The 23,964-nt window shown below is 40.4% G+C and overlaps 1 protein-coding gene and 1 long non-coding RNA gene across 2 annotated transcripts; both read left to right on the top strand.

The window, feature by feature from the left end:
* Positions 1-7,682: 7,682 nt before the first annotated feature.
* Positions 7,683-10,669, top strand: LOC145448854 (uncharacterized). The gene is made up of 3 exons (XR_013918041.1): positions 7,683-7,925; positions 9,234-9,355; positions 9,828-10,669. It is a non-coding gene; the product is annotated as an uncharacterized LOC145448854 (long non-coding RNA).
* Positions 10,670-19,442: 8,773 nt separating this feature from the next.
* Positions 19,443-23,525, top strand: LOC145448978 (uncharacterized). Its single transcript, XM_080327439.1, has 5 exons — positions 19,443-19,601; positions 19,661-19,740; positions 22,528-22,740; positions 22,798-23,263; positions 23,334-23,525. Exons 1-5 carry the CDS (start codon positions 19,521-19,523, stop codon positions 23,364-23,366), a joined length of 873 nt encoding a protein of 290 aa, XP_080183565.1. The 5' UTR covers positions 19,443-19,520; the 3' UTR covers positions 23,367-23,525.
* Positions 23,526-23,964: the final 439 nt, after the last annotated feature.

Genomic DNA, 23,964 nt, shown 5'->3' with positions numbered 1-23,964 from the left:
CCGGCATTCACCGCGTGCCTTACACACATTCAGCTCACATAAGGCTCGCAGAAAACGCTGCGCACATCCTCATAATATGAGTATCAGAGTATAGATCAAATAACTAGCAAAGCGTGTATCACTTACACCTCAAAATCAACGAAGCCTTTTCGTTGCTACGTAAGCTAACTTCATAGCAGTCTTTCATTTTGTCATCCACATAATCATGTACGAAGTCAACAACAGTCTTCCATGGCATTCACCGCGTGCCTTAACTTAGACGGGTCAAGGCGCCCGTGGAACGCGCTGGAAAAACTGTTTCTAATTGTTGCACCACCATTTCGCCACTGTTGAATGACCGAAGCAAATCTGCAATTTGATGGGGTTCCTCTAGGTAGCCGATGTTTTAAAGTCTGTGCCTTTTTCGCTTCGAACTTTCTGATCGAACGGGATCTTAATTGCTCATCGGAATTCATCGATTTTGTTCAAAAGCATGGGGCGATCGAACTCTTTCCACATGGCGATATTATGCAGAAGCCTGAGCGATGATTGAACGAATCCCCAACGGTGATATCGACGTTAACGCTCTTGACACCGGGACGACAGGCTGACTGATGTACCTACCACTCACTGGCAAAACCAGATTACCTCACGTACTCAGGGAACATCGTTGTCACACTGATCACAATACTGGATAATATCTGATTCAGAAAAACTTTTATGTGCAAGTATAGGCCGACGTTTGTCGATATCTCGATGACTTTCAAAATCTCCCTGATACTTCTGCAAATTTCTTGCCTAAGTAATCGGTCCAAGACAGTATCATCAATGCGACTGCTATAGCAATACTACTCAAGTAGAAGCTCGAAGTAGATTGCCAAGAAATCCGGGAAACATTTCAAATGGTAGCATACAAATAGCTTGTGTCGATGGATGTGGAATTACTAGTGCAAACCGTCTGTATTATAAATTACATGTTGCGAAAAACTATTTGAGCATGCCTGTCGAGTCAAGAAATATCGCGTGGGCCGGGCCCACTCAAATATAGAAGTCACAACCTACACAGTAGCTGCTCCATAATTTCGTTCCACCACAGAAACGATATGGATATGCGATAACAAGGAAAACTCGGTATGCTAGTCTAATATTGATAACGTATACCTGTAATACTTGGTAAACTCTCCGTATACGCCCAGCTGGACACTAGGAACCTAACGTGTGAGCCAGACTGATACAGTCATTGCTGCCTTGACCAGGATATGGCGACTCACGGCGGTTAAATTCAATAACTGCGAAATAATGTTACAGTTAGATTTACATATATAGTGGCCTCGCCAGATTACTATTTGCACACGCAAGAATAGGGGTTTGCTACTCCATCAGGAGATCCAGCATTCGGGCATATATATTTACAGGAATGCAGACCCAGTCACCGACTGTTTTCAACTCATGTTTGAACATTATATTGGTTGGACTTCGGCAGTGCTTAATACATCATTTCGATAGGGTGATGTTAAACCATTGGTGATATCAATTCGTCATATTTATACGTTGTATACAAGTAGCCATACCGTAGTCATTTAGCCTGAAATACTATCAGACTATCCAAGTTAAACCCTCATTTCCACCAGAAACATCGCAATTACCATATGTTGAATGCGATATTATATTAATATACGGTAATCTGTACCATGCTAACATTTAGAGAACTTATATCTGAGGGGAGATCTTTTGTCGCAGTAAATCCAACCCGGATTGAATGACTCGAATTATAATTATAATTATGCGCAATCCCACTAGAATTAGGGCTCCTCTGTATACAGCCATCTGTATAATGGGTAGTTCTAGTAATATTAGCAGGTATTATAGTTTTATAGGCGTGAGACCGTCCAAGTATTCAGAAATGGTATGATGGTGAGGGCCTCGTTTATAGTATGAGTTGGCGAAGGGTGGTAAGACGGTACGTTGAATCTGACGGACATGCGAAAGTGTCGGTATAGTGAGGGTAGGAAACTTTTCAGGGAATATAAAATAGTCGGTGGCTGAGGTCATTTGTATGAACGTGAGTAAAATTCGATCCATATCGACCTACGAGAAGAAATTTCATGCTAACATCGGAGGGTCTGTATTATATAAGTCTTGCTAGTCAAGAGATATTGGAAAACATATATGGATGATCGTTGTCTATGAAGGATTTAATAAATTTTAAGGTTACACTAAAACCGCGAATAGCATTCATCGATGAACAATTTCATTTATTTTGGCTATAATGAGTCGCGTTCCATGAACCTCTAGCTATCTTCAAAGTTTGCGATATCGCAGATGGCGTTGTCTTGTACGATAGAGACTGAGCGAAGGTCAGTGCCAACACGAGCTATACTGTGCTTACGCAGATCGATGCGGTCGTTCGATCGTTTCCATGCGGCAACTGCTCCCAAATTTCTGATTGGGCACAATTACAATTGATCCGTGTTATGCTCTGAGGTATAGCATATCGATGAGAATTGAAAAAACACCATATGTCTGCTGATTAGATACCATCCCAATAGAGCAGTGAGCCGGGGATGTTAATTATAAATAGCGCTTCGGCATGCATGCTCATTACCCATCCCTTTTGAATGTCTATAATAATTGCATATCTGCTCGCGTCACGGGTTCGTGTTGGTTCAACTGGAAATTAAGATATATACACTACAATACATACATACATTCACGATTGTAGCAAAGAACGAGAGATTTCCAAATTGTGAATTCGTCTTGCTTTATAGATGTGAAATGACATATTCCATGATAACTGGTCAAAGCGTGGATTGTACGATATAGGCCTGCATATAAAACAGGCATGCCAAAATTGCATAAGGCTGGTCGCGAAGGCAGCTTAGAACTGATTTTTAGAAAATATGTTTAGCAACTTTCATACCAAACGTACCACATTGTTATAAAAGTCCTTTTTTTTATTCCAATCAATTCTAAATCATAATTTTTGATACTGTTAACAGTCTCTTGGCGAAACGTTGAAAACACATCCATCACCGGTCCCAATAACTGCTCAATGGAGCGCTGGATTTGTGTCAAAATAAATTGTTTAGTTTGGTCGACTTATATGTGGCGAATTATGGTACACGCCAACTTTCGATTGAACAAGGGTGCTGTCTACTAATGCAGTGGGTTTGATCAATGGAACGTATACGAACGATGATGGCGACAGAACACATTTGGCAGAAGTTGGAAAACTCTGACGTGCAGTAGAGTAAAGCATATCGCATTGTACATTGTATATCCTGAGCGCGTCAAAATACTGGAATAGCTGATTACGATATTGATTATTGCGATATATATAGCAAGGTTGTCATACCGTCCTTATTTTTCTTGCTTTTATTTTGAATGGCAGTGTCTGATAAATAAGGCGATATTTTGACATGTTAAAAAAGTCAAAATTTTGTCAAAATTGTAGCGTTAGGTCAAAAAATGTCAAAATTGTTGACTAATTCAAATTTTTTTTTGCAACCTGCATTTCGTTTGTATCGTAGATTTTGCGTTGTCGGTGAAATTATCATTTGACATTTTACAGCTTGTAGCCTACTTTATAGGCCTACCGTTGTAGACGGCTCATTGTCTGCTCATTGTGAATCATAAACATTCAAATGAAACAAATAGGTTGACATGGTGTTTTGCTCAACGTACCGCAATGTCTTAACTGAAGCACGACGGCGTGGGCATTGATTGCATGTTTCTTATATCAAGAAGTGCATGATCAAAAATGGAGATGTAGACACCATTGTCAGAATGAAACAGCACGGCGTGTCTCGGTCAACATCAGTGTACGCACAACTTCAGTGTTGTCAGCCAACAACTGCTGCTGTTGAACGTTCTTTCTCCATTCTTGACAAGCTACTTTTAGTAAGGACAGACACTTTCGACCCGAGAATGTAGGAAAGTATGTTTCGTCGTTGCACAACAACAAACTTAATTATTTCTTCCATAGTAAGTGATGTAACTATTGGAATTCTTAACAGGGCCACATTTCGTTAAAATAAATTTTTTTCGTATAAAAAATTGTCAGTATTTCAGACAAAAAAGTTGTTCTCAGGCCAAACCACAAGAACAGACAGTTGCAACCAGAAGTGTAGACAAGTAGTACAACTCTGACATTATGTGGGAGAGACCTATTTTGCTTTCGTTAGGTCAAAATGTGGTTAAAATTAAGTTTTTTAAGGTCGAAAAATGTAAAAATTTTGATTTTTAGGTCAAAATCTTCCGTTTTTAGGTGAAATCGTCCTACTGATAAAACTTCATCGTCCATATTTCTCATATTTGTCCTAATATTTGACTTGTGCGCTTACTTTTTCCTTATTGTCCTTGAAGTTATGGCCTTTCTCTTTATAGGCATTAGTTTAATATATTCGTCGTTAGGCTAGTTAGAGTGTTCGACTGTCATTAGTTTTTGATCCATGTCGATGGCAACCCAGTTTACATAATCCATAGCGTCCTGGGTTAAAGATTTTCAAATTATACTCATTGGACCACTGAATACAATGCGTAATTGGGATTTGGGACCGGACTCGAAATCCACCCAAAGCGTCACCATGCGGACAGGAATATTTGCAGTACAATAACCACTGGGTGATTTGCAAAATTAGGCATATCCTACTTCACGACGTCATTCTAGTCTGTGACGCACCTGGCCTCACAGGCGAACAGGGTCACTACCCAATAATAATAATAATAATGATCCAAAAGATCCAAAAGATCACGTTATTGGGCACTGTGCATATTCGTCGGAAGGCCTTGAATGCACTACTGGACTAAAATTATACTAGTGAATCACAGCATCATTTCTGTAATTTCGATTCTTCATTTTCAATCATCTCTACCTCTGCTCTATAACCCTTGCCAATTCTTCATCTACTGCAATTCTGTAATCTGACTTCTCCATGTATTGCATAGGAATAACAATTTGACTGCATTACTGAAATTTTAAAAATTTACTCCAATCTCGCCATTTTCCTTTGGGTGCAGGTTGCTCCCCGGATTATGTGTGTATTGACCAGTTTCTTACTGTTAAAAAAGAATAAAATAATAATAACTTCACGATGTCTTTGTAATCTACCAAGCAGTGCGACGACACGGTGAACAAAATATGAAATATATTGAGGAATATCAAATGACTCGTGACACGGATCAAATTTTCAAGTTACCGAATGTCATACTTGGCAAATCCTTTACGTGAAGTGAGGCTCCGAGTAGTTGAAATAGGATTTATACGTGCACCAATAATGGGCGATAGTTTTGGAATAACGATATGATGATATAGGCTCTACTTTGTGTCGGAAAGCGGTCGTTGAATTCGAATGAATTCGTATGGATTTCAGAGATGTGCATGTGCAATGCGCATTTGTGCATAACGCATATGCTCAAATATATTTATTTAACATTCTGTTGAATGGTTGTTGAAGCGATGTTTTCCTATCTTGTTGTTCCATTTTGTAAAAATTTGTTAACCAATTTCTCCTAGCTACATGCTCAAACATAATTTGTCCTCTATGCACTGCACAAGCACAGTACAACACACGAGGTCGGCACTGCCTATGGCTTCCAAAACTACTGTGTTCTATACAAATGAATTCTACTCTCATAGTAGTACCCAGAGTGTACCGGTTAACAGCATTCTGATCAACTTACATAAATAAAGAAATATTCGTGACTCATATCGTCTTAGTATATTTTATAAATTCCATGGGACCGAATTAAACGTGGTCTTTCTCATATGCATATGCATGTGTATTCGCACATTCACTCAAACTGACTTAACTCATGACTGGACATGATTTTTGAAATGACTCGAGTGAACTCGAGTAGAAATGTTAAGTGACTCGAAGTGACTCAAGACGTGAAGGTGGTGACTTGATCCCGATTACCAGCACCGCCACAGACTACCAACGAATGCTAGCAGTCGGCGATTGACCGACAAGGAATCATAATCGCCAGAGGTCGCTACGACCGGCTGAGTTTGGCGCAATGGTAATCCATTCCAGGGCATCGCTGTCGTTAATTAAAGGCTCGCATCTCATCAGCGGGGGAGATTATGAAAAGGAAATGTACATGTCAATCGATGTTAATACCAATTTTACCCATGATAAGCCCAGGAGATGATGTATCGAGCGTCGCATCTGTTTCCTGGACAGTGGAGATAGAGACTCCGGATTACTGCTGATGTGAATAATGCAGAAATATGACAGCCTGTTCCATATCCATCAATATTCATACGCGAATCCCTTTTGGAATACTCGCCAACGTCGGGATCCCGGCGTAAGTGACCACATATGAACTTGTTGCTATTGATTGCCCGCCTAAATTAGTGATTTTCTGTAGGAAATTGCATCTACTCGTCCAAACGCCAGTCAAGGTCATCTGGATTTGTGCCATAGAATAGATGTAGTGTCATGATTTGAGTGTCGAGATTTCGATAAGTGACGCTCCGAGAAGTTAAGTTTGACACAACGTACTGGACTGACCTTACAGATCATGTTCGTCAAGATAACGAGACTCGATAATGAAGGACAGTCGTATATTTATAGTTAACCAAGAATGAATGCCTAACTGGCGGTCTTATTGCTATAATTCCAATGATTTTTCGTATTGCAAGTACATACAAATTAACTTGAAAATTTTAGATAGTTGCGAAACACAACTATATCTCGAAATGAAGGGTTATTATAATGAAACAAGCTCTGGCCAAATTCCATTTGGCGCGAAAACTCGGACCTATGATGTATTCTTTTCCCTGCCTATTTTCCTAATTTTCCGAATAGTGTAAAGTGTTAAAATGCGAGACCAAGACAACTTGGTTCTCATATGTTCTCTGAGAACGCCCAAATGTCGTCTTTTTTGGTGACTCGTCCTGGTTTATAGCTTTGACCGGCAGAAAATTGTACATACACGACTAAAAACGCGGTAAATAACGCGAAATCTGGATTTCGAGTATGACTAAATAATAATGTTAAAGCGGGTCTTCCGGGAGGCGAGTTGGGAAAATGTCCTCTCTTTAGTCAACACAACAGTATTCTCAGTAAAAAACATCAAATTATCCGTCTTGTTGTTCGGTTTTATAAGTTTTTTGATGTGTAAAAGTGTCCTCTTCTCTGGATCTCAAAATTGGCAACTCTAATTTATGCCACCCACGGCATTACGGAATACAATTTTCACTACATTTTAGTGATTTATATTTACTAGCTGATACTCCTGGGCAGACCATTCATAATAATCAGCCGATGCAAAGTGTTTGGATGTGAAGAATGTACGTGCTTATTTATAGTCACGGGGAGCTAATGTCGGGGCCATTGTCGCATAGAGTGACTGCTTCGGGCAGTCATGGCATGACGGCTGAACCGTTCTCCTATTAACAATGCGAATTGTCAAAAGACGTAACAGCACGCAGTTGTTAGACATTAGTGTATTCTATTATTTATTGGTATCCATAGTTTTCTAAATATTTCGTATGCAGATTCCAGAACTTAATAGCGTGGTTTGTTAACTTCCTGACACTTGAGACCAAGTATATTCATTTCATTCATGCTACATCTCAGATATTTCAGACACTCGGATAGCGTTTCCATTGCGGCCCGCTCGCTGCAAAGGTGTTACAGAATCCCATCACAATCGAACGCCAGCTGATAGAGTCCTTTGTTTTAGTCTCCCCCTTTTTCCCCTCGTGACGCATGCAATTTGGTGAATTGGAATTATACGCTAATGCCATGGCTGCTGAGTAGAGAGAGAGGCAAAACTCATTCCATCGGGAAATCAAGCGCAGATGGCGAACGTAGTGGGAGGCGTATATAAAGCAACATGTTGCTTCCAGGCTGACACTCATCTCGCACGGAGCTTTCGATTGCATACTAAGAGCAGACGTCAAAGGCATCCTATGATGGAAGCCTGGAGGCATGATGGTAAGTTTGTTTAATTTAACTCGAATAGTAGTAACCCAAATCTATGTAGATAGTCCAATTCCAATATATGGGCAAAAACGAACTGTATTATATTATTTTCCAATGTCCACGCCGAAGTACACGTACGATTACTAACGCTGTCAAATTAGAGACTTATTTCTCAGTATGAAGTTAAAATTGACGTACTGATACGTATTTTAGTTCAATTCCCGATTGCTGGGTTGATTCAATTCGTGTTGGTAGACATCTGGTACGAAAATCATACGGTGCTCGCCGGCAATATGTTTGTGATTCTGATTCGTCCGGTCTACGATTTCAGGGGCGATATTTCTAGACTTTAAAAGTCACTTGCCCACAAACTCAGCGAAATAGCGTCGGATCGATACCTCGAGACAGCCTGGGGGAGTTGCGGGCTGGAATCGCAATGCACGCACGCTCACATTTCCTATTCTCTTTGAGTGGGGGATGAGATGAATTTCTGATGAAGGGTTTGCATTATTGATGGTTCGCCGCTGCGTAAGTGCGTTACTTTCCACGGCGGTGGACTATATACACGCTAATTGAGACTCGCCGGCAAGGTGTCGGTCGTAAACTGCGGTTTTACACCGTATAGTGAATAGTTTATTGGTCGTATCAATATTGTTTCGGACGGGCAGATTTTTCGTGTCTCGTGAGTTTGTGCGGTATCCTCCGGTCGCGTAGTTTGTGACGATGTCTCCCGATACCCAGGGGAGACAGCGTGGGGTACTTTGGCGATTTTGACGTTTCTTAATTCGTCACGCTAAAAATCCCGAAGTAATGTTTAATTCGAGCGGGCGTCGTTGCTTTTTCGGGACAATATAGACGTCGCTTTTGTATGAGCGAAGCTCGCTCGCTCGATCGATGCCGGTGCTTCACGAAATAACATTCCTGTCAGGTTTACATGCGTCACCGTGTAACGTCGTTGCAATGCTCCTATGCAGTGTCCGATTTTTTTCTCTCTCCATTCCATGAATATTTCATGTCCGCAAACGCAAAAGTCTCGTTTTCCGATTTTGATATTGCCCGTCGGTTCTCATCTAAAAGCCTATTTAAAGTTTATTACGTAGCAAGATCTCAGTTAGGCCATAGGTTCCAGCCTTAGATCCCTCTCGTGCTGTAGCTGTTTTAGTTTAGTGTTCATGGTATTTGGAATTCTATCATCATTTTACCAATATTTATTATTATAATCCCTGAGATGCCTACTTGTCCTATATTTCCTGTACATTTCGAATGAACCCACGTACCTCGTGATGAGTTATCAAGACATTTTTCATGGGGTTTCTGCAGCTGGTGCCGAAAAGGGTTAGACTCGCATCAAGTCATCAATATCGTTGCGTGCCGGGGAGCCGAAAAATACCTATGGACTCGGCGACTATCTCTTCTAATCTCCGACTCTGGATTTTTCGACAGTAAGATTGCAGCCATATAAATACTTACCCACTAAATTCCTACATTCCGAATCAGATCCCTGTTCGTAGTGTTCAGTGTCATGCCTTGATTGCCGAAAATCGCTATTAAGGCACGCGGTGAATGCCAAGAAAACGGGTCACTATCAGCGGTATACAGGCGATAGTAAATGAGTCACGATAACTCGGAGCACGCCCGCCGCGCAGATGTCAGACCGCTCGGGCGCCATATGATGCTAAACTGGCGCGATCGAAATCTCACCTAAAACATGTTACGGATTTTTCAATAACGATATTTAGTACTTTAGCATAAAAATCTCAGATCATACGTGTTACGCCTCTACAGTAAATCATGTAGGCCTAACCCAATCTATTCTCGTGACGGCATGAATAATGCAGTGCTTACGTAAGTCTATCAATTCGATAATCTGCTTTAAACATTACAGGGTTTGTTCATTTCTGAAACTCGTTTCAGATTATTCAATAAAGTTCTTCGCACAGCTAACGCTAAAGGTGGAGGCAGCCGCGACTGAAGGACATATCAGACACTGCTTGTGCTATACTCGGGTGTATAATGTACTCTTTCAGTACTGGCGTCTCGACTTACATCAATTATTATTATATATCTAATATCTATGCGTAGTGTAATGTCGATGAGCGTATAGCAATTATCGCCGCAATTGGGAATTCGATAATGTGTATTTATCGATGTTATAAAGTCATATAAAATCCTTTACATATGCCTATATGGTTAAAACGCATGGAGTGTAGAACTTTGATGTCTGCAATCCTGGTCGCATTCGCGTTTTAGCGTCAAGTACTCTTGTATTCATTATTTTCATTGATCTTCGATCATGCATACTGACAGATAACAATATTCCGCTTGACCCTTGTCATCTCCCGAATCCCCGAGTAGCTTCTTCTTTTTTGCCGCTATAACCGTCCTGCTTCAGCGCAATAAAGGAAGGTAATGCAAATTGCATGTAAATATTTAAAATGTACAATTAAATTCGTCGCATCTCCTATTGTCGTGCGCGAAAAATTGTTGATAAAAATGCAGCAAAAAAATAATAGTCTCGTTGTCATTCACATTTATTTATCTTACCGTATGACAGAAATCATTTATTCGACATAGACACAACAAGACTTTCCTCTGCACTGTGAGCATTAGATTGACCTAACCGGTCAACATTTGTAAAACCAATTTATTGATTGCATCAGCATATAATACATGCATGAAATGTACGTAAATGGTATGATATATTTGTTCCTGCGGTTACTTGCAAATAAAAGCAAATGAAATATTTATTTCATTCATATCTTGTATTGAGTGCTGACTTTGTGTGGTCTATCTCATATATATCCTCGCGACTTCGGGATGTTGCGCGGGTGGAATTACTTTCGGTTCCCATATGGAGCGATTACTGCATCAATGTAATCGATTGCGATTACGATTACTTTAGATTTTCTCGATTAAGATTACAGCAAAATTTTGAAATAGTCGATTCACTGGACAACAAAAAAAATCATCATGGTAGGTGAGAACGATTTTAGGGTAAATCGGGGGCGCTGAGCTTGAAAATGGCATTAGTTTCTGCAGATTGGCTCTATTTTTCAAGATATCGCCGAATTTGGACGTTTTTATTTTCATTTTTATTTTATTTTATTCAAACTATGTTACAGCCTATATTGCATGTTTTAGTATGTCAGTCTGTACCGAAACCACGACAATGAACACAATTAGACCGGCGGAACGAAACTGTGCTGCATAAATCTATTCTTTTCCACATATCGAACACAAAAATTCCCCATTTTTTCGTATTTTCATCGGATTCTCCTAATATATTTTAGTTTGTTACAATAAGCTTCATATACCGATAAATGTGTATGAAGTGAACAACAAATAGCAGTAATTCGGTAATAACAAACCAAGTGTGCCTGAACCTAAAAAAGACGACCATTTGTAAATACAGACGAAATAAACAACCGAGCAATATTTTTGTTTACCTATGAGTATTTAAATCTTCTCGTGGAAATAAATCAATATCGGAATGTGCATTAGTGAAGTTCTTAGATGCAACTCCGGTAATTAACTCAAGTTAGCTTGAAGTCATCTGTAGGAAAGCTCTTTTGTACGCTTCTGATGGGGATAGATTCGCAATAGGAAGCTGACAGTATAATCAGTTATAGCGTGAGCATCCCAACTAACTTGCTATTTCACTTTCATTTATTTGATTTATAGGAGAAACCTTCCACCTCGTTCCTCACTCATATTTCCCAGTTTTATGGGGAAGCGATGATATGCTCATGCGTATCCGTGATCGAAGAACTTCGTGAACATCACTTCCACGTTAACCCCATAGTTTCTTTTTTTTTCGTCTCAACAGCAGTCAATACCTTCGTCGTTTAGGTAATCTTAAGTAAAAGGCGTTGGTTCATTCTGTATTCGTAATAATGTTGAGGATTCGGTGTTAATGCATTTTCTACAGCATATACTATTGCCATCTTCATCTTCCACTGTCCTATATCGTAGCATCATTCGAAATCATATCAGACAGGAATTTTAGGGGAGCGGGTAATTGGCTGTAAAGCAGATTAAATGTCGAGGAAGTGCTATGACTTCTCGTTTTTGTTCCAACCTTACATCTCACTCATGTAAAATTTCAATCATTATGGTGGCTCGTTGCCTCGCAAAAATCTACGGGGATTACAAATTGTATCATTCAGAGTATTTACCTTGAGTCCATAAGCGCGAAGTTTCAGCCTAATGCTGGCGGACCGTTTGCAGTGCCCGGCGTGGATATTGATCTCCCAACTCCAGACCAAAGCAATCCTTGTAAGTGCACTTGATGACATTTCACATATTGAATCGCTTCATGTTCAACGTTTTCTGGTACCTTGTGTAGCAAAACGAATCTAGGTCATTACGACACTTTCTCTGTCCAGCTATATCACTCATTTGTAACATACTTGAAAGACCCATGAATTGAAAGTTCTGAAAATGATAGCAAGGGCCAGTATCTAATATTAAAAAGCGTCGGAAAGCGTGTGAAATTAATTTGAGTCCCCCAACCGTCTATGACTAGATATGTGTCATTTGACTCTTCTGTAGCTCAAATGAGGGGGGGGGGTGATAATTGTTATAATCAGCCGGAAAAATAGTCTCTAAATGATAATTTTGAGGATAAATCCAACTATTGCTTTATCAGTGCACTACAACGTACATGTTAGTTCTAAATGGGAGATGAAATAAACTAATTCAAGCCCATATTCACCTCCTCAAGCGCGAGTTAACCTATATTTCCCACAAAAATACCATTTTCTTGGCATATGTGGGAAGAGGCAATATCTCTAGAGCCAATTCGGCAAAAGTAGTAATATTTTCGGACTCAGCGCCCCTGATATCCCCATAAATCGTTCTCGCACATATTATGATTTTTGTTGTCCTGTGTTATGAGAAGGCCTACATGCAAAGTTAGTCGCGATTATATTTATTATGATTCGTTGAGCTTGAGTCTTGAACACAGATTCGACGACAATACAACGATTGCGCTGAGACTGCCGCATGAGAGAACAATCATTATCATTATTACGTTTTTTTTTTTGGTATTCATGGTGTTCGTCGACTACTATGGTCGTTTACACCAGGCCAATTTTATTCATTGTTATTCCGTAGCTGCCGACTTGTAGCACGATCCACTTCTAGGCTTTTTATAACGCACAGCTTACGCCGATGATACGGCGACGAGGGGCCTAGATGCAACACTTATAGGTAGGAATTCTGGAGTCGACCTCGGTCGGACACGAACGCGCAACCCATTGGTGTTGCAGCTGTGGATTATCCCAACACGCTATCTCGCCACATTAAAACAAAATTAATATGACTTAATCTTCTCCTTACGTCGCATTATATTCATTGCCATTTTTTACAGCGAACAATTGCTCTACCTACCCCAACGATTTTCATTCTGCCTCAGTGGTTCCCGGGGTCCATTAGGACAGTCTCAGGGGTTCCTCTGGAAGTCAAGACACGCAGGTCAACTAATAACTGACTGGAGGAAATTAGAAGAGATCAGTAGTCGAATTATAATATTGTGATTGTACGTAGTTTGCAGTGGCGTGGCCATAGATGAGGTTTGGGGTTCGAAATCGAAACCACATCATTCTGAAATGCCGATTACATCTCTAATATTTATAGGCTCATTGGTATCACGCTGTTGCGTTTCGACTGAGCATTAGGATGACACTTTCCAAGTTTAAGCTTCGCATTTATGTATTGGTCTCTGCTAGAGGGCTATAGGGAGCAGCAGTGGCCAGCGTGATTGGCAATGAATATTCCCGAATTCCAAATCTATAGAACAGGGATGTCAGACGTATACGGCCCGCGAAGCAATTCTGAGTAGATAAAAAAATGCTTATCATATCCAGCACATTTGTAACAAATGTTGAGATGTCATTAAAAAACAATTCCATTCAGAAAGCAAATGTTGAGTATGTTCATCGGCCACATTATAACCACCCGGCTGTGGTGTTTTGGGTGCACTCTATAGTTCTAGTTACCACTAGACGCAATTCGATTACATTGACGCCGAATTCGAGAAGACAAAAAGTGCACATCGAGTTCAGTGGAAAAATGGAGCAATAAGTAGTTATTCTGAGAAGCGAAAACACCAATGCGGAACCGTTATATGCAGATGACATGGAGAATATTTTAGATACACAAAAATATCATTCAAATATCTGTGGCCACTGTCTCACTTCAAACTCAAAAGGTACCCGGAGTCCAGAGAAAGTCAAACCGTGATGTAGTAATGAACCAAATTCCAATATGAGCATTTACAGTTGAAGCTCTCGTGTTCCTCGCAACGCACAGACATGGCTAACGCCGGATTTCGACTACAGCAACGGCAGCATAGAAATATGCCGACTTATCGTCGATGCCGCTACTGTTTAGCGGTTAATAAATGTATTCAACCGGCCAATCATCGTATTTTTACTTATTCAATTGTTCGCGATACGATGGTCCGTGATACGTTGTATTGCTGTTTATGCTTGATAATGAAGTATTCAAGGGAAATGCAGTTGCAGGGGCGTGAGGTAACATTTTGGAATCAGTTGGCTGTTGCGGCCCGCGAGCGATTTGAAGGTTTGAATCCGACCCGCGATGTAATTTGAGTTTGACACTCCTGCTACAGAATATCAAACATACTCATTAATCACCAACCGAAGCTTAATGTAATGACTATAGGGAAAGTTGTTGTTGCATGGAGTCAAATCCGTGGAAAGTTGCACTTATTTTTCACAAAGGTTGCACTAAAAAGTTGCATTTATGTACATGTACAAGTTCATTTACATTAATAGGATATGAGATACTTATATATTACATATATATGAGATACTTATCGATCCGTATCCAAGGCACTGTAACAAAACTCAGTGTTGGCGACGTCAACAAAATCAATAGCCTGAAAAAATTCACCCAATTAAAATATAATTTTCGGCCTGAATGTACGTTAATTCAGAAAGGACCTAAGATTTTAACGACAGTGAGGAAATCAAGCGATCTATTTACATATAGTGCCAAATATTCCCACTAAAAAGTTAGTTGCATGAAAAATCGAAAAAATTGCAAAAAGATGCACGAAAAATCGTAAAAGTCGCAAGAAGTTGCATAAAAATAGAGAAAAGTAGCAAAAAGTTGCAATATAAGATTCCTCCAAACAGCTTTAAAACACCATAATACATAGGCTAACTTCTTAGTATTTAGGAAGCTGCCGGAATCTGTAAAAAAAGTTGCAAAAGTAGCAAAAACTTTCCCTGACAATGTTTTAATTGTGTCAGTAGTCATTAATCAAATACCAATTCAAGTTATTTCAACAATCGCGCAGTTTCCGGGACTTTATCGGACCTGAACGAAGTAAAGTATAAAGTACAAGATAGCATGTGCAGTGTGCAAGACGGTAAACACACAGTGCGGCCTAATTAAAGCAGCACTCGGCCCAAGCTTTGATTGTTGCTTCATACGACCTCCGTTCTTGGTATACAATGTGAAGTTCATTGACAGTAGTGCAAAAGGCCGCCAGGAGACAAGCGCCAAATCTTTTTGTTAAATATACAACAACAACAACACCAACTCGGCCCAAGCGTAGAAGAATTAGCAGCAGTCTCTGTGCAATGTGCATTAGGGCTGTTCAAAAATAACCTTTTTTCCTGAATCTTGCGGGTTACTTGATTAAATCGTTAGGTTGCCTTAAAAAATGACGCACACCAAATTTGAATTCATTCCAACCAATATTCGCGGATTTCGTAGAGTTTGAAAATTTTGAATTTGCCTAAAAATGCAAACAAAATTTTTTTTCCAATTTTCCTCCCAACCTTATGAAATTGTTGCTCTGTCTTCAAAAACGATGCAAAACAAATTTGACTCGATTCCAAGCTGCTGAAGCCGAGTTATTCAAGTTTTTTGATGATAATTCTGGGATGATCCACCAATCAAGGATAATCCCAGAATTATCAAAGAAAAACTGAAATAACTCCACTTCTACGGCTTCGAATTGAGTCAAATTTGTTTTGCATCATTTTTGAAGACAGCGCAACAAATTCATGGGGTTGGCAGAAAAATTTTAAAAAAATTTTTTTTTGCATTTTTAGGCAAATTTAAAATTTTCAAACTCTACGAAATCCGCGAATATTGGTTGGAATGAATTCAAATTTGGTGTGCGTCATTTTTTAAGGCAACCTAACGATTTAATCAAGTAACCAGCAAGATTCAGGTAAAAAGGTTATTTTTGAACAGCCCTAATGTGCATACTGCTCAGGTGAATGGAGCGAACTGTCCAGAGTAGCGTAATTTTGACACCATAATTTGTCGGGCCGGAACTATTTAGTATATAGTATAGGTTGGTTGAGAATTCGCTTCAGCTTCACAACTAATTCTATTCATTCATCGAGATGTAACGCGAACGAGCGTCGGAAGCCTGCGTTTGAGATTACTGCTGGTTCACGTCCTCGACAGGTGATCAGAGATGGTCATTGACGACACTTTTTCGGAGTACTCAAATAGGTTTTGCCTATACTTGTGTAGTCAAGACGGTTATGTTTTTTGACTACCCCCACTTCTTCTTACGTTTTGGGCATTCAATTTTGTAAAGTTGAAAAGCGTTTTGTGATGTATTATTAGGCATACCCATCAAGTTTATGAGTGAAATAGTTATAACGACATGGGTGAAATGGCCGCTGTATCACGGTAACTGGATATATCTTTGGAAATTGAATACATTTGTAGTGGTGCTAGTTATTGTTCGATATAGACGTTAAAATGCATCCTGTAATTTCGAAAGTACTCCCCTTCGATATGCTACTAAAAGAGTGCGACGTCTCGACCTAATCTACCTTACTTGAGTTTCCCATATCTTCATTTTCTACTACCACTTGAAGTAGTCTTGGCATGCCCTAGAAATGGCTACTTGTACTGTAATTGAGTATAAATATACAGCGTTACCTACCAAATTGAGTTCCAACGATGACTATATACTCTGAGCCGCTCTGAATGTGATTTCACCTGTACCTCATACTCACAAGCTGGCACCTGAATTAGAATTCCGATTGATTGCCCATTTTGCGCTTCTTCTCGTTCTGTGTTCAACGTGCTATTCTGTTTGTTGATGTTTCTCGGTCACGGCAGGCATCCGGTTGACAGACTTTACGGGGTCGCTTCTTAAGTTTCGTTTCATTGTGTTTAGCATTGGTGGAGAAATTTATACAACTGAGATGAACATCCTGAAATCGAACTGAAGTGAATGCGGCATAGGTGTAGGATTATTATTGCAATCGGTAGGTATCATTATGTCTCTCTACCATCAATCCGACATATTTTACGTTCGCAACGCTAATTCTAAAAAAGAGGACAGTTCTCGCAGATCATAAAAGAATAAAAGCGTAATGCTACATTTTATCAAATCGAACCAAATCTTCATTAACGATAAATAAAGTACATTGCGTCCAAAAATACCCTCCCTGACGAAGCCCCGTTATTTAAAGACTTGCCGAAATACATTATCGTCGAATTCCCTTTCGTCGCTAACAATTAACGGATTCAAACGACATAATTGAATGACTGCGAAAGGAAGAAATTATAGCTGAGATGAAAGGGTGATTAAAACAGACCGTGTCACCTTCTATAATTATTACTGGCACATACGCTAATGTCCTTAGCAAGTAGCATTACAGAGTATAATTTGGTAAAGGTATCGGCACAATATTTCGCGTGATATTATAATGCTGCGACGTGTGATTTTCGATTATTACAGCATGCAGATTTCGTCGTGTCGGTTTTGAGGAAAATATCGCCGATCGTGAGCCTGAATCGATATCGATCAAATAAGATTGGACAACATTTTCGTACGGTCATCTGCTACATATTACTTTATACTTGTCTTATCGACCAAACTGTATCGATTAATATTTTTCTAGTAATCTTGTTGACAGTTTTTCTTTGTACTATAGCACCTATAGGACCTATATGTTATGTTACGACATTATGTCTCAATATACAGTACAGCCAATAGGTCTATATGAATTCTATCGCATAAATTTTATGATGCAGCAAAAAAAAACATTTAACATCAGAAATTACGTTATGTTCCCCTTACACCAGGGGTGTCAAACTCAAATTGCGTTGCGGGACGGATTCAAGTCTTCAAATCGCTCGCGGGCCGGACCATAGTCAACTGATTCCAAAATGTTCCCTCGTGCTCTCGCTTTTCGTTTAAATACTTGGTTAGGCATATATACATGGATTGATTATAGGGGTTTTATTCTGGCAAGTCGCAACACCTTGAGTCGCGAACGATGGAAGTGGCAAAATACGATGATTGTCCGGTTCAATACAGTAAACAACGATAAAACAGTAGCGCTAACGACGACATAAATGGGTATATATGCTCCCTTCGCTTTTAGAGTAATCTCTGGTATTAGCCCTGCGTACGCGTTATGGGGAATACAGCATATTAACTGTAAATGTTGACATTTCACTTCGGTTCATTATTATAAAATCGCGAGTCGGGTTTTTCTGAAGTCCGAGGAACTATTAGTTCGAAAGTGTCACAGCAGTTCGACAATAGCTGTTTGAATTATCTATTTGCGTAACTAAGATATTTCCATGTAAACTGCATATACGTTTCCGCATTTGCGTTTCCGCTTCTGCGAGTAGCTCCTTTTTGGTCCATTTTTCCATTAAACTATGAACTCGGTGTGCAGGCTACTTTTTCCCTCTCAACACTTGACGTCAATGTCACCGACTCGAGTGGTAACTATAGAGTGAAACCACAACGCCGTAGTCACGTGGCTATAATTTTATAATGCTATAATGAAAGGAAAAATTGAACATGCTCGACATTTGCTATCTTGAGGTCATATTTCATGATAGTATTTCCTGCCAAACATCTCAAAATTTGCTACAAATGTGCTGACTAAAAAAGGAATTTTTCAATCTAAATGGAATTATGCGCGGGCCGGATGAAATCATCTGGCGGGCCGTATGTTTGACACCCCCGGCCTACACTGTATAATTACATGAATGGACATTGGACAATAGATGTAATGCTTAGCCAGAGGCTGTATAGTAGGTTATGTAAACAACTTTATATGTACCACCGGGGCCTACGGGGCCTACCTACGGGGCCATATGGTGGGCCGTGCTATAAGTCGGCAGTTACGGAAAATAAGCAGAATATCGGCCTGGTGTAAATGACCATAGTTGTCGACAAACACCATGAATACCACACAACAAACCTTGCATCAGGGTTGTCACAATGCAGCTTTGGATGAAGAATATATGCCACGTGAGCGTTAGAACGACAGCCGTACTATAGCATTGAAATATTACTGCGGTCACCATAGCTGATTAGTTGCCAAATCGATGTCTTTCTGACGTTGATACTTTTTAATCGTTTAATTGAAGGAAATCTTTCATAATGAGACCCGTTCTTTCAAACGAAACGGTCTCCAATTACAAGTGAGGAAAGACTATTTTGGATCGCACTGTAGTCTATATACGAATAGATTATCAATTTCGGGCGCTCATTTAGTATATAATGAGGGTGAGAGTCAATTCTTGACAAGTATTTTCCGAAGTTAAGTCATAGGAGTGTAAGGACAATCGGCCAGAATGGAAGGTTACGTGTTATCCGTTCTTGTACTGTTTCTCGTTTCGACGCATCTGGGCAAGTTCGAAGTCGGCGCTTCTGGGGTAACGATACGACGGGGACGTTCATATGTGTGTTTCTTACTGGTGTGTATTCTTTGCAGGCACAGAGGACACTAGGCAGCCTATTAATGGAAGCGCGACCCCGATCAGGCGCCAGCGCGATGGATATCTGCACTATTGAGTATGTATCGCCAATGAAGTAATGTATGCAGGGCCGTAATAGCACTTCGTCAGCCCTCCCCCCCCAAAAAAAACGTTCGTATAAAACTAAATTATGGGGGGCTTCGCCCCCCAGACCCCCTCAGCCTGTGCGCTGTTTCCCGCTACTTGTCGTCTACATTGGCTGTCCATTCAGTGTGCCCGCTTTTCTCGCCTGAACGCGCGAAGCGCGACAAATTTTTATAATTCGATGACTGAATCGGTCAATGTGATCGGGAATTGCATAGATATTGCTATTAGTTTTTACTAGGGATGGTGTGAACGTGAGGTTCTTGGTAGGTTCTGCACTGTGAACCTTTTTCTTATGTTACAATTTTCACTTCATTATAACATCTTTGGTTCACATTTATTGCATTTCAACTGCGAACCACTCTATGCTTGGCGTTGGCAGCATAAACAATCAACACTAAACGAGCAACTCGAGCATGTACCTTGACAATCTCGAAAATTTAACTTCATCATCATCATCATCATTTGTTTATGAGCAATTTTATCAGTTCAATACACCACAGGAAATGCGATACAATGAAAAGAAATGAAGATGTCGAAGCGACTTGCCTTGTTACAAAAGTTTGCTCGAAATATCTAGCTTTCCGTTTGTGAATACACTACATGTAGTCAACGAATGATGCTTATCCAACCAATCCGTGAGATTGATATCGTTTTCTGATGTAAATATCTAGCAGGCGCACGGGTCAATCTTGACTTCATATGTTTACTGTATCATAATAAGCAAATCCGTGTGTTGGCTACTGCTGCATAACTTGTTAATGGGGTAATATCGGTAGCAAGTATAGAAACCCGTTTTGCACTCTGCTCAATATCCATGTGCTGTATATACATATGACATTGTCCGGTCTGGCCTAGACCGTTAAAGCGTATAAGCTTATATTCCCTGGCAAGTCCTCATCGAAATTGTTGGCAAAGCGACGGAAGTTATTGATTTTATGGGATTATTATATCATTTGATTGCCTCAGTTGATACATTTAGCGACGTTTAAGACGTCAATATGTACTTCAGCATTGTGGCCTTATGTGACACGAGTCGTCGCTAGGTATTGTGTACATTACTATAGGGAGGCTATCACTTCAGTGAAATATAGGGTTGAAATTAGCAATATGACGTCACATGACGTCACGAGGTTCACGTTCGCGTTCACACAGAACCTTTCAAAAAGGTTCGCGTTCACACGAACCTGAACCTTTCAGAGGTTCACACCATCCCTAGTTTTTACCCTCTCTCTGCTCACGTAATCGGATTACCGGTAGAGCTGAGTGAGGATGTGTTTGAAAAGGTAGGAACCCCCAATAATAATTAAACATCTCCAAGTGTATACCCGTTGCCAGGAACGAAACAGCACTTCGTGAGGCCCCCACCCCTAAAAAAAACTTGATTCATGGGCTTCCATAAGGTGATAAACCGTCTCCCTATCAGGTTGTTCGCTTTTACCACGAATTTATAGTGGTACCGTTTCGTGAGCCAGCGCGAGGCGCGAAAATTTTTGATAAGTCATGATAAATCGGTCAATAAGGTCGGTAATTGCATATATATTGTTATGAATTTATTGTCATTTCTACTCATATTTACCTGGATAGCTGAGTGAGGTGTCTTCGAAACTGTAGAGTCCGTAAATAATAATTAAACATATTTGGGCGGGCGGACCAGTTGGTATGACTCCGTTACATGATGTTATTTCGTGACCTCCTGTCTGTTATATCAAAAAATATAGAATGGCCCAAACGTACTAAAACTAAAAGTTCAAACGATTTCAAATTGGTATTTCTTCACTGTCATATAATTTTTTCCCTGCGGGATTGTATTTGTCTTATGAGGTTCAGATTGCCAAGACAGGAACATTCAGCGCCAGTCAACTAAACCAATGTGTATTCTGTAGGCCTATATATAACGAAGTTTTCGGTCATTATAAGGGCAGTCCCTTTCGGCCAAGGTTTTCTCGCCGCCGATCGTTCTGGCAAACTTCTTGGAGTCGCATAATACATGGCCTAAAACTTTATGTCTTGGTGCGTCGTAGCGCGGTAATGGCCAATGCCGATATGCCCATTTCTATAAATGTTGCGTATTTTTTGGGGGGTGGAAGAGTACCCAATAATAAACATATTTGGCAACTTGAAATCGCGCCCAGCGCGAAAATTTTTTGAAAAAGTTCCACAAATTTCCAAAAAATACTTTAATAATAATTTATGATAATTTACGAAATAATTTTGGGCCCCATTCGAGCTCGCTCCCCCCCAATTGGGGGGTTTGGGGTGCGGCAGTTACGGTCCTGACTGTGTGTATACAACATACAATGAAGATATACATCAGAATAGATGTCGAAACGCCACGAAAGCAAAGCAGCAACAACAAACATATAGGGTTAGCCCATCCTAGCACATAAGTCATTAGCACCTCGCGTGTTTGACATGAATCAGATAAGAAATTTTTCTGCTAGACTATACGGCTTATAGAACTTACCAGTGTTTATGTGTATCGAATATGATGCATTGTCCGTTATGCTGTGGAGCCTTTTTTGGGGGTATGATGACCACATTGTGTAGTCAAAATAACACGGTTACCCCATTAATAGTGTTCGCTGTTTATCTACTTAAGAGAATAACGGGACGGCCGGGCGACACCATACCTGGGGATATTTGCAATCGAGATACTTCCATTTGAAATGTGATCAAATATGACAAGGTTAACGTTTTCCACAATCTACATGAAACATGTCGTTTTACGTGGTTTTAGAGCGCCTGAGGACACATGCGTCGCCGGTATACCCACTTGCACCGCGAAAACCTGCACTTTCGTCCCGGAATATGGTGAAGAGATTACAAGCATATGGCAGATCTTTCTTGACGGGTTCTCCAGCATCTTCAGCAATAACAAGAAGAAAAAGTACCGAAAAATCCTCGACCTCGGTGAAAAACTCACAAAATCCTTCGAAGGAGAGCTTTGCGAGTAAGAGTTCGAATTCGCGCTATACCTACTCGAGTACTTAACAAAAAACTGTTTAAGGAATGAAAATACCATATGTGACTGCACCGCCACCGTTGCCAGTGAGTGCTCATGCGATCACAAAGACAATATCAAGATATGCAAGCAAAAGTACAAAAACAAATTCAGCCTGTACTACGTGTACAATTTCTTCTTCTGTGAGCCTGCTCTGGATCCTTGGGCCGCCTTCTTCAAAAAGCTGACCGGAGGAGGAAAATACCACCTCTCCTTCGCCGGGCCTCAACAACCGCAACAGAATCACTACCCATACAACCAGTACTCGAAAACCCCGTCGTTCGGCTCTATCTTTCAATACATGCAGCTGCTGAAGAAAGACAAACACCACCACCTTGGCGAATTGGTACTGTGCGAAGGAACGGAGCGGTTCTCGCAAAACAACCACGGCTACGGCACTCCAGAGTACAAGAAGCATCTTCAGCGGCAGAATCCTAGCACGATTGTGCGACATGCTTTTCTGAAAGTAAAGGTAAGTGCCAGCGTATAAAATCTTCCTAAGTATCGATGAAAGGTTCAACTCATCGACTTGCTTTTAACAGGTACCTTCAGGCTGCGATTGCGAAGAGTTTTAAGGAATTGGAAATGGCTTTACACGAGGCATAAAGGGGGAAATGGACGCCTTTCTCTTGTACGAGATCCGTGCATGGAAATGTCTTCTTTATTTCAATTATTGATCTTTGAGTGTGGTATTTACTAGCGACGATATTTAATAAATGTAATCCCTCCACTCATTTGGTTGTTGTGCCAACAATTTACTTCGTAATTTAAAATCGATCACTACACGGGCCCAAGTGGAAAAGGAATGTAATGTAATTTCGCTTCTGCGTTCACGAATGAAGATTAATTTTTACTCTCGCATTAGCCATCAAAGCAGCTTTCTAATGTCTGAGAGTCGGTATAAACCAGTGGTTCCCAACGCAGGCGATTTTGAGAAATGGGAGGGGGGAAATGACAAAAGGGGGCGAAGGGGGGCGAAAATGTTACAACGTTCGGCACTTCTTCGATATACGCCCCAGATTGAAACAGTGTTCCCCATGAGACCGCTGATCTATGCTCCCCCTGAACATATCAAAATTCATCGTATTTCACATGTTTATCACTTGTGCTGCCCACCAAACTCGATATTTGGACGTCAGGGCCGCAGAAGGGGGAGTTGGCGTAATGGCTAGT

The sequence above is a fragment of the Botryllus schlosseri genome, chromosome 10 (genome assembly GCF_051294905.1).
Source record: "Botryllus schlosseri isolate E-star chromosome 10, Bs_hap1, whole genome shotgun sequence".
In the NCBI taxonomy this organism is placed as follows: domain Eukaryota; kingdom Metazoa; phylum Chordata; class Ascidiacea; order Stolidobranchia; family Styelidae; genus Botryllus; species Botryllus schlosseri.
The sequence above is the reverse complement of the archived record's forward strand: the minus strand, read 5'-3'. Positions and strand labels throughout refer to the sequence as shown.

Coding starts and splice junctions, on each gene's coding strand:
- LOC145448978 (XM_080327439.1), top strand. CDS start 19,521: ATGGAAGGTTACGTGTTATCCGTTCTTGTACTGTTTCTCGTTTCGACG. Junction 19,602..19,660: donor TCGAAGTCGGCGCTTCTGGG/GTAACGATACGA, acceptor TATTCTTTGCAG/GCACAGAGGACACTAGGCAG. Junction 23,264..23,333: donor ATGCTTTTCTGAAAGTAAAG/GTAAGTGCCAGC, acceptor TGCTTTTAACAG/GTACCTTCAGGCTGCGATTG.